Genomic DNA, 13675 nt, shown 5'->3' with positions numbered 1-13675 from the left:
CCTGGGTTGGGGGTGTGGCTGGCACCTCTTCCTTCCACTCTGTGACCCCTCAGAAGCCAGGCTTTCCATGTCTGTTAGGAAACCAAAAAATCACAAGAGCCTCTTCAACTAGCTTCTTACTAAGAAATTTTAATACAAGTATGTTAATATTTTGAAGTGTTGTAAGATCTCATTTTGAAAATGGTTGTTCTATAATAATAAAAAAAAAAGCAGTGATTTTATGTTGAGTCATTTATTGTAAGATAATTTACAAATATCTTGCTGTCTTTAGTAATCTGAACAATGGACCAACAAATTCTTCTGACAAGGACAGCAGTAAGCTAAAAACAAAATCAGCTTGCTGAATTCTTCTTTACCTGAAAAATAAAAGTATACAACAAATAAAAATCAAACAATTTTTTTTTTTTGGGAAATTAAACATATCAAGAGATAATATGTATCTAAAGTGGGACCTGAACTGACTCTACCTAATACATAATAAACTGCTACTCTACACTAGTGGTTCTCAAGTTTTGGTCTAGGGACCTTTTCATGGGGTCTGTGAGGGCAAAACTAATTTCTGTAACAATGCTGCTTGCCTGTTTTATTCTCATTCTCAAGAGTACATGGTGGAGTTTTCTAGAACCTACGTGACTTGCAATGTCAGAACAGAATGAATAGAGAAATGGAGAGGACTGATCTGTCTTCTGTGGAGTCAGACATCAAGGGGTTCTGAGACCAGGAAGTCTGAGAACCACTGTTCTTCACCAGCCTGTTTTTAGTACTGCAAAGGAATGCTGATTCTTTATCCTTGTAGTTTATTTAATATATTTTAAGAAGGAAAAAAAAAGACCCCTAGCATCAGCCATGTGATCCCACGATCTGACTGCTGCTCTAATGGCCAGCCAGTCTCATCTCCCAAGAAATCAGTTTCCCTGTTGCTGAATTAGTTTCAATTCTCTCTGACTGGGTTTCTTTTCTAATGGGATGGGGGGAGGGTGTGAAATATTACCACTTTACCTCTTGTCTGAGGATGAAACTTGATTTTCATTACTCCCTGGGTTATTATATTAGAAGAAAAACACAAACAGAAAACAAGCAGGTCAGGAAGCAATCCATGCGGGTTAATCATGTACAGTTTCCAACTAGGAAAGCCCATTTCCTCATTCACTACCTTGTATCACATAAATACTTACCAAAAGAGTTCCTTAAAACAGAGTCACTAATTGTTACGAAACATTACAGACCTGAATCTGGCTAAAGTAATAAAACCATGTTCATGCAAGTTGGCAGGACTATGAAAGCATACTTTAAACCACAACTTTGCTATAAGTAGTATATAATTTTTTTTTTTAATTTAAGCTAGCAACTAACACTTGGCACCTCAAATATGGTTTACTCATGCCTTTTATTACCAAATAGCCAAATGTGTTTGTATTAAATACTAGTCTTTAAGCAGAAGAGCTGATAGGTTACAGAGCATGCAAGTTCATTTCATATAAATAATCCATCATGAGGATTATTAAGGTTTCCACAGCTAACCTTTAATAAAGGATTTAGCCTGCCTTTCTAGAAAGTGAAAACTGAACAGGCAATTTCCAGTTATTTGAACTGTTACTAAAATTCTCATTCTTTGTGTCCCAATGTCCTTCTCATTTCTCTGCATTTGCTACTTTCAGTCAGGTCCCCACATTCCTAATCAAGAGCCGAGTCCTCCACTCTGCAGAGCCTGTAGCCTCCATTTATTCTGAGCATCCACTGCTCTTTCCCCTGGCTCTCTGCGTCTCACAGCCCCCAGACCTTCAGAGTGCAGTTCTTTCCCCCAGGCCTCGGCACACTCACCACCGGAGAAGCAGCAGATGTACAGCAAGGAGGACACGAATAATACATCTGCTTAACCCCATCCCAGCTCGCATGTCATAGAAAACAACCATGTTGCAGGGAGAGCATCTTAACCATGTCTGTCAAGCTGCTAAGCGGCAGGACCACTCATCACTGCCTGGACGCTGATACTAACAGAGCAGTAGTGACCAGGAGGACAGATGGCTTATACGCAGGCTTGAAAGCAAAATAAGAGAAGGAAGGCTGTTTAGGACAGCAGAGCTGATGGAGCCAACCAACACTGACAGAATGGTCTCAACCAGTTTGTGTGTGTCTCTAGAATCCTGCCCATTTCCATCCTCCAGAGACAAAAAGGACCAACCTCTATGTCACCTTAGCGATGAACCTTTCCCCGAGTCTTAAACCTGGACCCACGTATTCACATATTCAGCAAAGTGTTATTTCTGTCTCTTCTAAAATTCCAGTTCTTAATACACTCATGGCTCATCATTCATTCAGACCACAAATATTTACTAAGGAAGCGCATGCCAGGTGATGAAGCTACAAGTGAATGAGACGTGGCCCCTCTCAAGCCACAGGACACAGACAAACCTAGGGGCAGTTCCTAATAACATGGTGTAAGTGCTGTGATGGAGGGAAACGTGGGAAATAGCCCCACTCACACAACAAAGGAGGGTTTTCTGGGGGAAAGGAGTCCCCCAGCTCTGTTATGAAGGACAAACAGAGTCAGTCAGGTGGAGGATTAAGGGTGCAGGGGAAAAAAAGAGTGACATTTCAGGAAAAAGCATGTGCCACTTAAAAAATATATTTTCTAATTTGGGAGAGAAATGACAAAGATGGGTTCAGAGGGCATAAAGGGGAGAAAGTCAAGGGATATTTAGAAAAAAGATTTAGAGAACTTGGTGACCAACTAGCAGGAGGTGAGAGAATGAGTCAAAGATAACTTAATACACATTTTATCTTTCTGCACAACTGTCTACGTTTTCTTATCCTATTCGGATGCAAACGCCTTGGGACAAAGGATCCCACCCTTTAGCACTATATGAGGCATGTAATGGGTGTTCAATGTAATTATTTTTTATAGATTTCCCATTACTGTAATCCTGGTTACAAACATTAACATATCTAGCTAAACAACCAAGACATTTTCTTGAGAAAAGCAGTATTTTAAGAACTATCAAAGGACAGTACTGATACAGAAAACTTAGTTAAAAACTTCCTGACCCTACCACCATTCAATAATTTACAGATTTATAAAAAATCAAACTGAAAACCAGTAAGTAACTGATAAACTAAGCCTGAATGTTTTAGCTGAAACAATCAAAAATACTCCAGAGATCTCATTTTCATCAAATCTTTATATTCTAAGATCAAGGAAACAAGATTAAGCAATGGATCATTTTTTTTCTGTAACAGACCAAAAAATGGGAGAGGAGAAGGGGACATAAACGTGCCAAGGATAAACAAGCAGGCACTGTGAGACGAGAATGCTGAAGGCAACGCTCAGTTACTTACAGAGCCGCAGCACCAGAGATGATTTCTATCAGCTCCTTGGTGATGACAGCTTGGCGGGTGCGATTGAATGTCAGAGTCAATTTGTCAATCATTTCGGCTACAAACAAAACAGAAGATTAGACAACAAGATCTAAAACCAGAAAAGAATACCTTGCTCACTAACTCATTCATGAGATCTAAGTTGTTTAATTCAAAGATAAGATTCTGTCTCCTTTGAGGTACTAGAACTGGCCTCTTGAAAAATGTTATAGAGATATATTTTCTTCTTGTATCTTCTAAGAATTAAAGTACTTGCACACTTACTTCCTACCAAGTAAGACGTTACTTCCTTTAAGGAGAAGAATATAATTTTTCTATCCTCACAGGACCAGTGGCAGAGCCCAGGACCAGACCCCAGCTCTCCTGCTCCTCTTCCAGAACTGCTAACACCCTTTGACATGAGCGAGGGCCTCCACGCAGCCTCAGCAGAGGAACGCGCTCAGCCTGCCGGGCACTTACAAGCATTCTTGCTGGCGTTGTCCATGGCCGTCATCCTGGCGCTCTGCTCGCTCGTGGTGGACTCCTTCAGGGAGTAGTAGATGATGTTGGCCAGGCTGTATTCCTGGTAATTCCGCAGCACATCAGCATCAATGTCATCGTAGATACTCATGCTCTCTGTTGAAATGCAAAGACTGATTTAATCAAGAAGCTTCCTGGTGCAAAAATCCTTTATAATCACAGAGAAGTCAATGTAAGACTGGTTAAAAGACACCGTTCTAAAAGCTTCATCTATTTTCATACTATAGATTATAGCAGATTTTCAGTAAAACATGATGTGTAAACAAAGCACTTGGCATTCTACTTGAAATGCTTAACTTCATAAAACCCAAGAGGCCGACATTTAAAGTAGCAGCCCTACATTTCACGGGTATAAAGCCTCTGGAGAGCATCTAGCAGAGTGCCCTGGACTAAGCCAGCAGACAGTCCGGGACCGTGTTTTTCAATAGAGAAATTAATGAGGGAAATGAGACTTGCATAGTGTGATATAAAAATCCCAACTCAACCATGTGGTTATTGGAGAAATCTGACAGTGTCAGGACAACGAGAAAGGGAAAGTTTTTCTGAGAATATGAGTAGAAGAGTTAGAGTCTGCTCTGCATTTCAGCAATTAGGCAGCAGAAATTTAGCAGCGCATTCAAAAAGTCTTCATTAGGGTAAAGTGAGACAGGGCTGCATTCTGTTGACTTAAGATGCAGAGGATCGTGTAACTCCTATTTTATATACCTTGAAGAAATAAAGTAACACAGCCAATTAAAAATGATGTGCTACTGACTGGTAGAAGCACCTCAATTTTAGAGATTATAAAGTGTACCTCTTAGAATAGAAGAAATATAATATATAGGAGAGGAAAATGAAATTGGTTCCTGAGTATTATTTCTAGAATGCTTCACTGAGCAATGATGACTTTCATATATAATGTTGGCCCCCAATGGATATTTATTTATACAATGAATGTTTTACGGTTTCATGGAAGCTGCTAATAGATGGTGATAGAAACAGCTCAACATTTTTGTTACTGCTGGAAAAAACCCACCGTGACAAATACTGTTTTCCTCAATCTGCAAATCTCTCATTTCACAGGAAAAATACTTGTCATACAAAATAAACTTACCAGCACTTGAAATGGTGTCAAGGGAAAAGATGGGCTTTTCTTCTGTCTTGTAGGAGATGACAGACCTAGAAATGGCAAAAACTAATGTAAATTCCAAGCTTATAATTTCACACTATTAAGGAGACATTTACTCAACTGAAAAAAATCTGAACATAAAAACGCCTGGATTTCAACATTTTTCTTGCCTGAATCGGTTAAAGATGATAGACCCTTCATCAAATTCATATCCAGAATTTAACAGCTCAAGGGCAATGACTGATGCATCCCCAAAGGTAGGGGGTCTCCTCCCCACTTCTTTGAATGTCACCAGAAACTGGTCAGAATGAGTCCTATGAGAAAACAAAGAGATCACATGAAGCAGCTGAGAGGAATACTTCTGCACAGGGAACAAGGCAAAAACACTCTATGAACCAAGTGGTTTTTGAGTGGAGATATTGATTTTTGAGTGTTTTTCAGCGGTGTTCACTGAATTCAGGTGCCCCCTACCTTACTGTGGTCACCCGTCCTTCAGCGCCTGCCCAAAGCGGAGGACTCACAATCAGCCTTTTTCGCCCTCTCTCTCTCTCTGCCTTTACACCTCTCCTGACAATTCTAATTAACTGTTGTTCATTTCTGGCATTTCCAGGCCATGACAACTCCTCAGAGTCCTCATTAAAAAAAAAAAAAAAAAGCCCTGAGCTTCTGACACTCCTACTGTATTCCATTTATGGTTTGGAAGAAGGAGAAACAAATGACAAGTAAAAAACAAGGGAAATCTACACATTCTAAGATATCCTGGAACAAAACTTGAAACAAAACAAAGCTTCTCCATGTGTATAAAATGGCAACCAAAAAGACATCTTGCTTAAATAAACTATCAAAGAAACTGCCCTTTACTCACGCCTGCAGTCTTCTACATAAACAATACATATTTATATTACCTGTGAAGTATACTCCTGATTTTATCACCAACTCCAATAATCTTAACTTCTTTCCCGGCTGCTGCAAGGTTGGCCGCCTCGCTTTTCATCTGTTTAGCAACCGAGGAGTGAATAGCACCACAGAGCCCTCGGTCTGAGGACACACCGATGATGAGGTGCTTCTTCTTGTCTTCAGGAGTCTTAATATCAGCCTTTTCATACAGAGCTTAAAAAAAAAAAAAAAAAGGTGTAATTACACTAAATACAGCAATAACCCCTAATTCACAAAATGATGCCTTTACTTATCAAGTATCTTTGCACTTATTTACAAAAAGGCTGAAAACCATAACGGTCTAAATCTCTGTTAAGAGGTCTCTAAACACCAAGTTTTTTTAAGTACTGACTAAAAGAATTCACTAGTACAATCAAACAGCTTGTAAAGAGGCCAGACTTAGAGAAGCGACAACTTATCTAGACTTTGTTCATATAATCTGCACAGCGAGCTTTTATGAAAACTACTGACATTAAAATAATGGATGCCATTTTATTTTGGGTGTTACTTTTAACAGCCTCACTTTGTTGGCCTCATCTTCGAAGAAGCAGAAGCCAAGAGGAATTCAAATAGGGTTCAATACACGTGGATTTTACTGGGAAAACGCCTGAGAGAAGACACGGGAAGGTCAGAAGAGCCATCACATCGCGATGCCTGTCTGACTAGTGGGAAGAAAGGTGAGGCGGCAGCTTCCTGGCCTGCAGAGCAGTTGAAGGCAAGCTCAGCAAGGCTGCCAGAGCGCCCCAGGCCTCCACAGAACATGCAGCTGAGCACCCCACCTGTCAGGAGGAGCTCGTAGGAAGCATGTCTCAGGTGCAAACACGGGATGGTTTCAGCAGTTCTCTCTCTAGTTGCAAACTGCATCCTCACGGCTGCCACATGCCCCCACTTCAACCAAATTCCTATTACCCTTCTTCAGTTAGAGCAGGACGCTCAAATGTCAATACCTGAGAACCCTCCGTAAAAGGCGGAGAAAGGTACATACTCAACTCTAAAGTTCAGGGAAGTGAAGAGAATACTCCTTTCAAGTCTCTTTTTATCTTTTATATTGTACAGCATAAATATAAAATTCCTATTTAAAGTTCTTAAATATTTTAAAGATTAGCCATTTAATATCCAGCAGACAGTATTTTTTCAGTTTGAAGGACTTAGAAGTTGACTGGCAGCCTTGACTTGAATTTTTAATATTATACCACAAATATTCTAATCAGATATTCAAGTCAATTTCTTCATTAAGCCCGGCAGAGAACAAGACTCATAAGAGCAAACAGCTGGCGTTGTTAAAAATGGCTAAAACCTAAGGGAACAAGTCTCTGCTATACTGCTAAGTGAAACTAAACACAGTATCTTTATTTTTAAAAAAGTCTTTATTGATTTTGTTACAATATTGTTTCTGTCCAATGTTTTGGTTTCTTGGCCATGAGGCATTGGGATCTAAGCTCTCTGACCAGGGACTGAACATACACCCCTTGCACAGAAGGTGAAGTCTTCACCACTGGACTGCCAGGGAGGTCCCAATATGGCATTTTCAAAGCAAGGAGTCATTTCAACTGAAGCATGGAACACTATCATTTTCTCATACAAAACTTTCGTTAGCAGTATGAATGCATGCTCAAGAAATATGAACACGAGAAAGCTCCTGCAGAAAGTAATTTCTATCTAACAGATTAATACAGATAATACAGATGTATCTTTTTCCTTCCTTTACAGCTGATCTTTCAACACTCTGTCCATATACTCAGTCATACCCATGACTATTCAGTCAAATTCCACTGCAGGGAACCCCCACCCCAACCTGCAGTCCTAAAAGATCACATCACATTGTAACAGGATAAAATCAAGCATCTGAGTCTGATGCACTAAACCCCACGTTCTTTTGATGGCATATTTAATAATCTAGGAACAATCTGATGTCAGAGTACTTTAAAAGGGAGGTAAACACATACAATGATGAATAGAGACAGGCTCGGAGGCCAAGCCACGCAGGTAAAGTCACGACTGTACTGGACTTGCGTTTCTCCTCTGCAAAGCTGGGGCTCCAACAGTGCCCACCCGCACAGGGCTGCCATGATCGTGAGTGCTTGTAGGTGCTCAGGACCGCGATCTCTAGCTTAAAAGGTCTTTGTAATCTGACTGCACACCCCTCTTACCCAAGGACCCCACTCCATACACTCGGGCCGGTTTCAGCTCCCTCTCAGCTCGGGCGTATTTCGCTGCTGCTACCATTTTCATAGACTTGGTAATTTTCTGGATGTTTTTGATTGATTTTAGTCGCCTGGTAACTGAAAGACAGAAGTGCTGTGTTAAGATAAAGGAATTACAATTTCACTTGTGAATTTATGGAAATATTTTCCTCAACTGCAAGGCAGAATAACTAGCAGTTAGACCATCTGGCAAACGAGGCTTAACATTAGAGTTAACAGAAGAGCACCAGTAAGTCAGACCTCGCGCTGTCTGGACAACAAGCAACACCAGCAATGGAACAGTAAATTACGCATGTAAAGCATTAAATGGTACTGAAAACGGCTTTCACCCGAAAACAAGCCCTGTGCCATTTCACATACCACACAGAGTGCAGGTTTTTCTATTTATCACCATTCTACAGACAGCAGAAGCACAGCCACCACGTGTTCCCCCACAGCGGTTTTTTCAACGCCACAGACACACGACATAGACTGTCTGTTTTAACCAAGTACGTAAATGGGCTAAAGCAGCACACTTTCAAAAGTATTATTTGGCAAAATTTAGTTTTTCTTAATTCACATATTGAGATAAAAGTACTTACTGTCTTTCAAAGTTGCCATATTTCGAACTTGGATCCTGAAAATAAAGATGGCAAAAATTTTTTTAGTTTTTTGGGAAAAAGCTCCAGAAACTTCCAAAGTTAATATATGGACTTAAAGAGTGGCCCATAAAGAAACAATCTATCAAATATAAGAGTCTGAATATATATGGATATATGACTGAAGCGACTAAGCCGCAGCATAAACCCCCTAATACGGATATCAAGCCCTGTTTCAAAGGTCTCCTTCTAGTTGCCCTAACATAAAACTTCCACTGAGGTCACATGGCATTCACACAGGCTCTATTTCCCACTCCATGTCTTAGCCTATATTGTTTCCATGACAGACAAGTCCTTCCCCTTGTCAGGCTATCCAGTTATTCTTAAACTCAAGGTCAGCCACTTCTAAAAATGATTGCTCAGTTCCCAAGGAAGCTCCTGACTTTCTCATTTCACCAATAAATAACATAACACTTTAGGGTCAATCATACATTCTAACATGACCACATGTGTCAAAGTAGAATTTAAAAACCAGTTCTTAACTGTTCCAACTCAATCCAGTGAGCTTTTATGGAGCAGATCCTCTGCTCCAGGACTTGGTCTCTGACCACAAGAAGCACACTATTATCTCATAGACAAGATCCATGCAAACTTAAGATCTACATAAATTTCACACTAAATATTTTTCTAGTCTTTAAAGCGCTAACACATAAAAGTCAAAAATAGTGAGTTAAAGATAAATATGAGAGGCTCTTCCCCTTGCTGGTGAAGACAACATGTTATCGAACATACACCATCTTTCAGCCCTTCAATCCACCAAGCACCTGTTGGCCTGGAAAGCGCCGAGGGACTGAGGGATCTATACACTGCACAAAGGAGGGCCTTGGGCAGTCCTGGGAACTGTATGCAGTTTTGAGGCTGGAGACACGGCTTGCATTATAAGTTTAAATATTATTTTATAGGTAGTGGGGAACTGATGAAACTTTAATTGTTCACTAAAGTCCTCAGATGGCAAGGAAAAGCACAGAATGATACTGAATCTTGATGACACAGAGGCCACAGGGGCAGCTGCTTGCAGTTTCCAGACAAGAGAAGGCAAGAACCTGGACTGAGAGGCTGGCAAAGCAATGGGACCCTAGATCTGAGAGCAAGCGGACCTAAAGGTTTCTAACTTAATGACCTGAGTGGACAGTGTTGTCATTTAACCAAGACAGAAAAGCTAGGTGGGGGGATTCTCACTTGTGATAATGAGTTTTGAATGTGATATTGTACAAAATACTATGGGACCAGGTGAAAATGTGCTCCGGGTCTTTGGAAAATATGAGGTATTTTGAGATTAGAGGCAGATTTATAACTATCAACAGACATGATGGTTGATGCCAAAAAAAAATTTTAATAGAAAAACGAAATAAAAAGAGCTGATCTGAGCTCTCTTTAGGGAGAGCTTGCTCTACTGAATATAGTTTTTGCAAATGAAAAAATAAAGGAAGTTCTGAATCAGCTGTGTGTCCCAGAAAATTGTCTCATGTCCTGAGAAATCGTCAGGAGATTATCCAAGAAACCGGAAAGTTATCTAGTACAATGGAGGGCAAATTGCACAGAGTGGACTGCCATGATCTCCTATGATCACATGGCAGTGTGAGAAAAACCGAAGGAGCCAGTACAGGATGGGTTAGCAGACAGCTCGAAAGAATTTTAAGGAGCGTATAACGCTAACATAAAAATTAAGGAAGAAGCAGCATCCACTAATTCCTAAGGAAAAGAAAATTATGAAGTATCTGCGATTTGAATACTGAATGCCTGGGTGAAAAAGTCCAGCCCCTGGCTCTCCACCAAATGACTTCCAGAACTTTACTACCATCCACGATCCATTGTCATTAGGCTTCTACCTTCTCACATTAGTTTATATAGATAAAACATGCATGTACAAATTCATTTTCATTTTTCAGTGGATACATCTGGGTCCTCACAAGCATTTCTCCCTCTACCCTCACGTCTTTACAAATACTCATTTAATCCTCTCAGCAATCCAATTAATGGGGCACTACATTACCCCCACCTAACAGATGAGGGAATGGGAGACACTGAGTCACCTGCACAAGGCCACACAGGGAGGCAGTCAGGACTCAAACCTGAGGGGAGTCAAGATCCCGACCCAGGCAGTCTGGCACCACTCCATCTGGCATACTACACACTGCTGCCTCATGCTTCTTACATTTAAAAGTAAGTATCTGCTATCTCAGTTTCAGATGAAGACCTGCCTTCTCTCCCCTGAAACACCTTCTCCCTTCCTTTTCAACATCTACATTTCCACTTATGGCCATTGGTTTCCTAATATAAAATAGTTCCTCCATCTTAGAGAAGGCGGAACATTGAGAAATAGAAACATATCTTCCCTCTGACACAGAAAAATCAGAAACTCCCTCCCCAACCAAATTTCTTTTTTTCATTTTCTTAAATGAGCTTTTAAAAAAAGGTCTAATTTTAAAAAATGTAGTTGTCATTTTACTGACACCCTAAACAATTAAAATAATTTTAACTTACCATTCAGTTAATATTAGTATGCTAACGTCTCTGGAACAATGACAAACTGCACATTAACCAAAACAGAACCCTGGTTCTATAAAGGCAAAGGTGTACTTCCTTTTCAGATTAATTCTGTGGAGTACGAAACATTAAGACGGCTTTAATTGCTGAATTCAAAAGGCGATTACAGTGACTAGGAAATGGCAGGAGCAAAACAGACACCAGGCACCCAGAGTGATGGAATATGTCTATCCAGAAAAAGGAAGAGGACAGAGTCTGCTCTCCAAGGTGGAACACTGATGTCTGATGAATATTCACAACCTATCTATTTGATGAAGGTCAGGACTTCCACATGTATTTGCTGACTGGGGTTCCAGTTTAAGCTCCCTGCCCCCCACAGTAGTTATCTTAGACAGAAAGTGAAAGTGAAGTCGCTCAGTCACAACCGACTCTTTGTGACCCCATGGACCTACCACGCTCCTCCATCCATGGGATTTTCCAGGCAAGAATACTGGAGTGGGTTGCCATTTCCTTCTCCATCTCAGAGAGCACACTCAAATGATCCTTTACTAAAGGATCCTCAAATGATCTTAACAGGTTTTTAAAAAGTGATTTTGTACAGTTAAAGGTAAAATATTTTGTACTCATTTCAGAAACTGTCCATTTTTAAAAGATCAACTTGGCTGACTTAAAGTTCTAAAAATATTTACAGGTTACATTCATGCACAGCAAGATGGGAAGGAAGGAAGGAAGGACAGTTGACATTTGCAGACCACTGCTGCATGTCAGACACACTGTCCTACAAATTTCATCAGGACCACGTCTGTCTGTTCTTCACATCTTAGCACTTTGCCCAGTGTCAACTTGGTGCCGGGCAAGCACCCAACAAATGTGTGCCAAGTGATGAAGAAATGGGGCAACCTATGAGTGAGATTCCAACTAAGCTGACTCCTTCATCCCCATGAATACTCTTTTCAACATTAGGGGAAAGAAAATTTGACTTCCAGGGCAAACCCACTAACATCTGTGTGTAGGTTTTTCACATCAAATTTAATTATTTCATTACCCTGAAATTATCAGTTATTTGCTTAATGAAAACATACCTATTTTAATTAATGCATTAGAGTCCCTTCTCATAAATTAGGATACACACATCTAGTGCTGTGGCTTCTTAGAATTCTCCTATACTGTAAAACCAAGTAATTGCTAAAACACACAGTCGACAGCTAACAATCCCCTTAGCACCCTATCTGCAATCCTTCCAGACTGCCTAGCTTCAAAACATTTCATCCTATTACAGAGCACCACTACAAACCAACATTTATCTGCCTATTGCCGGGCCTTCTAACATGCCTTCTTCTGGGGATGGAGGAGAAACCAATGTTTATTAAAATCCTTAAAACTTGCATAGCAATGAACAGATAACGCTAAGTCCGTCTATCTCCTCCTCCTCCTCGGGACCTTATGATGATGTCATGACCTTGCAGGGCTACTGTTTCAGCACAACGGTTTCGAGATAGTTAAGGTATCTTTCCCTTCCTCGCCTTAATATTTTTAAGGTCCCTTTCGCAGCCCACGAGGGTACTTATTTCATTCACCAGGGCCCAGTAAGGCGCCTGCTGCAGAATCGGTGCTCAACACGGGCTGGGAGTCAATGCCCTCTGCACCGCAGGGTTTCAAACAGCGTCAAGGACAAAAGCACACCTTAACCTTTCGCTGGACCTTCCCTGGGGCCCTTCCCAGCCCCCGCCCTCCAAAGGCCTCCCCGAAGCCGGTCGCCTGGCGAGCAGCAGAGGCTTCCGAAACGTCTCATTAGTCGCTGAGGAGATCCAAGGCCGCTCTACAATTGACTGGGCCCAAGGTCCACTACCGAGGTCCCTGACGACCACTCCTCTCGGCCTTCACCCTGCCCCAGCCCGTCTCAGGAGAAGAGGCGCGACGTCGCCGTCTCCGCTGCCCTCGCGCGCCCTTCTCTGTTCCGAGCGCCTCTTGCAGCCGGGCTGCCCGGGCCTCCGCGGGACCGGGGCCTGGCCAGCCCTGAGACCCCGGTTCCGTCCCACTCGCCTCCCCACTCGCTTCCCCTACCCGAGCCCTCCCATCCCTCTCGTCCCCGCTGCGACCAGCCATTACCATTGTGGCTGCACGGTCCAGGCCGAGAGGCCAGCGACGCCCGCCCGAGAGAACATGGTGGCGCCGGCCCCGCTGAAGGTCGGTCAGACAGGCCTCACTGCGCATGCGCGGAAACTGCGTTATGTGCCCCGCCCACCCCCCGTCTCCCTGAGTCTCGCTTCTTCCCGCCGGACTGAAGGAAGCCTCGCGAGCGTCCGGCGCCCAGCTTCCCGAGGCCCCGCCTCCTTCCGACTGGCTGGTGGTGTTTGTCCCTCCCACTCCCGCTTGCCCTGTTCCGCTTCCGGTCGTCTAGGCGCTGG

The 13675-nt window shown here is 42.1% G+C and overlaps 1 protein-coding gene across 3 annotated transcripts; it reads right to left on the bottom strand.

Moving 5' to 3' along the window:
- Positions 1-209: 209 nt before the first annotated feature.
- ATP5F1C (ATP synthase F1 subunit gamma) lies at positions 210-13487 on the bottom strand. Of its 3 annotated transcripts, XM_068987043.1 has the most exons (10): positions 13377-13487; positions 8724-8758; positions 8089-8220; positions 5908-6112; positions 5173-5316; positions 4988-5052; positions 3835-3990; positions 3337-3433; positions 1000-1036; positions 210-356 (listed from the first exon to the last, which is right to left on the bottom strand). In XM_068987043.1, exons 1-9 carry the CDS (start codon positions 13430-13432, stop codon positions 1030-1032), a joined length of 897 nt encoding a protein of 298 aa, XP_068843144.1. In that variant the 5' UTR covers positions 13433-13487; the 3' UTR covers positions 210-356; positions 1000-1029. The 3 variants fall into 3 exon arrangements, with proteins under 3 accessions (XP_068843144.1, XP_068843146.1, XP_068843145.1); XM_068987045.1 differs by lacking the exon at positions 1000-1036 and having other exon boundaries at positions 224-356; XM_068987044.1 differs by lacking the exons at positions 210-356; positions 1000-1036 and having other exon boundaries at positions 3333-3433.
- Positions 13488-13675: the final 188 nt, after the last annotated feature.

Source organism: Capricornis sumatraensis, chromosome 15, assembly GCF_032405125.1.
Source record: "Capricornis sumatraensis isolate serow.1 chromosome 15, serow.2, whole genome shotgun sequence".
NCBI lineage: Eukaryota > Metazoa > Chordata > Mammalia > Artiodactyla > Bovidae > Capricornis > Capricornis sumatraensis.
This window is presented reverse-complemented; position numbering and strand designations above follow the sequence as displayed.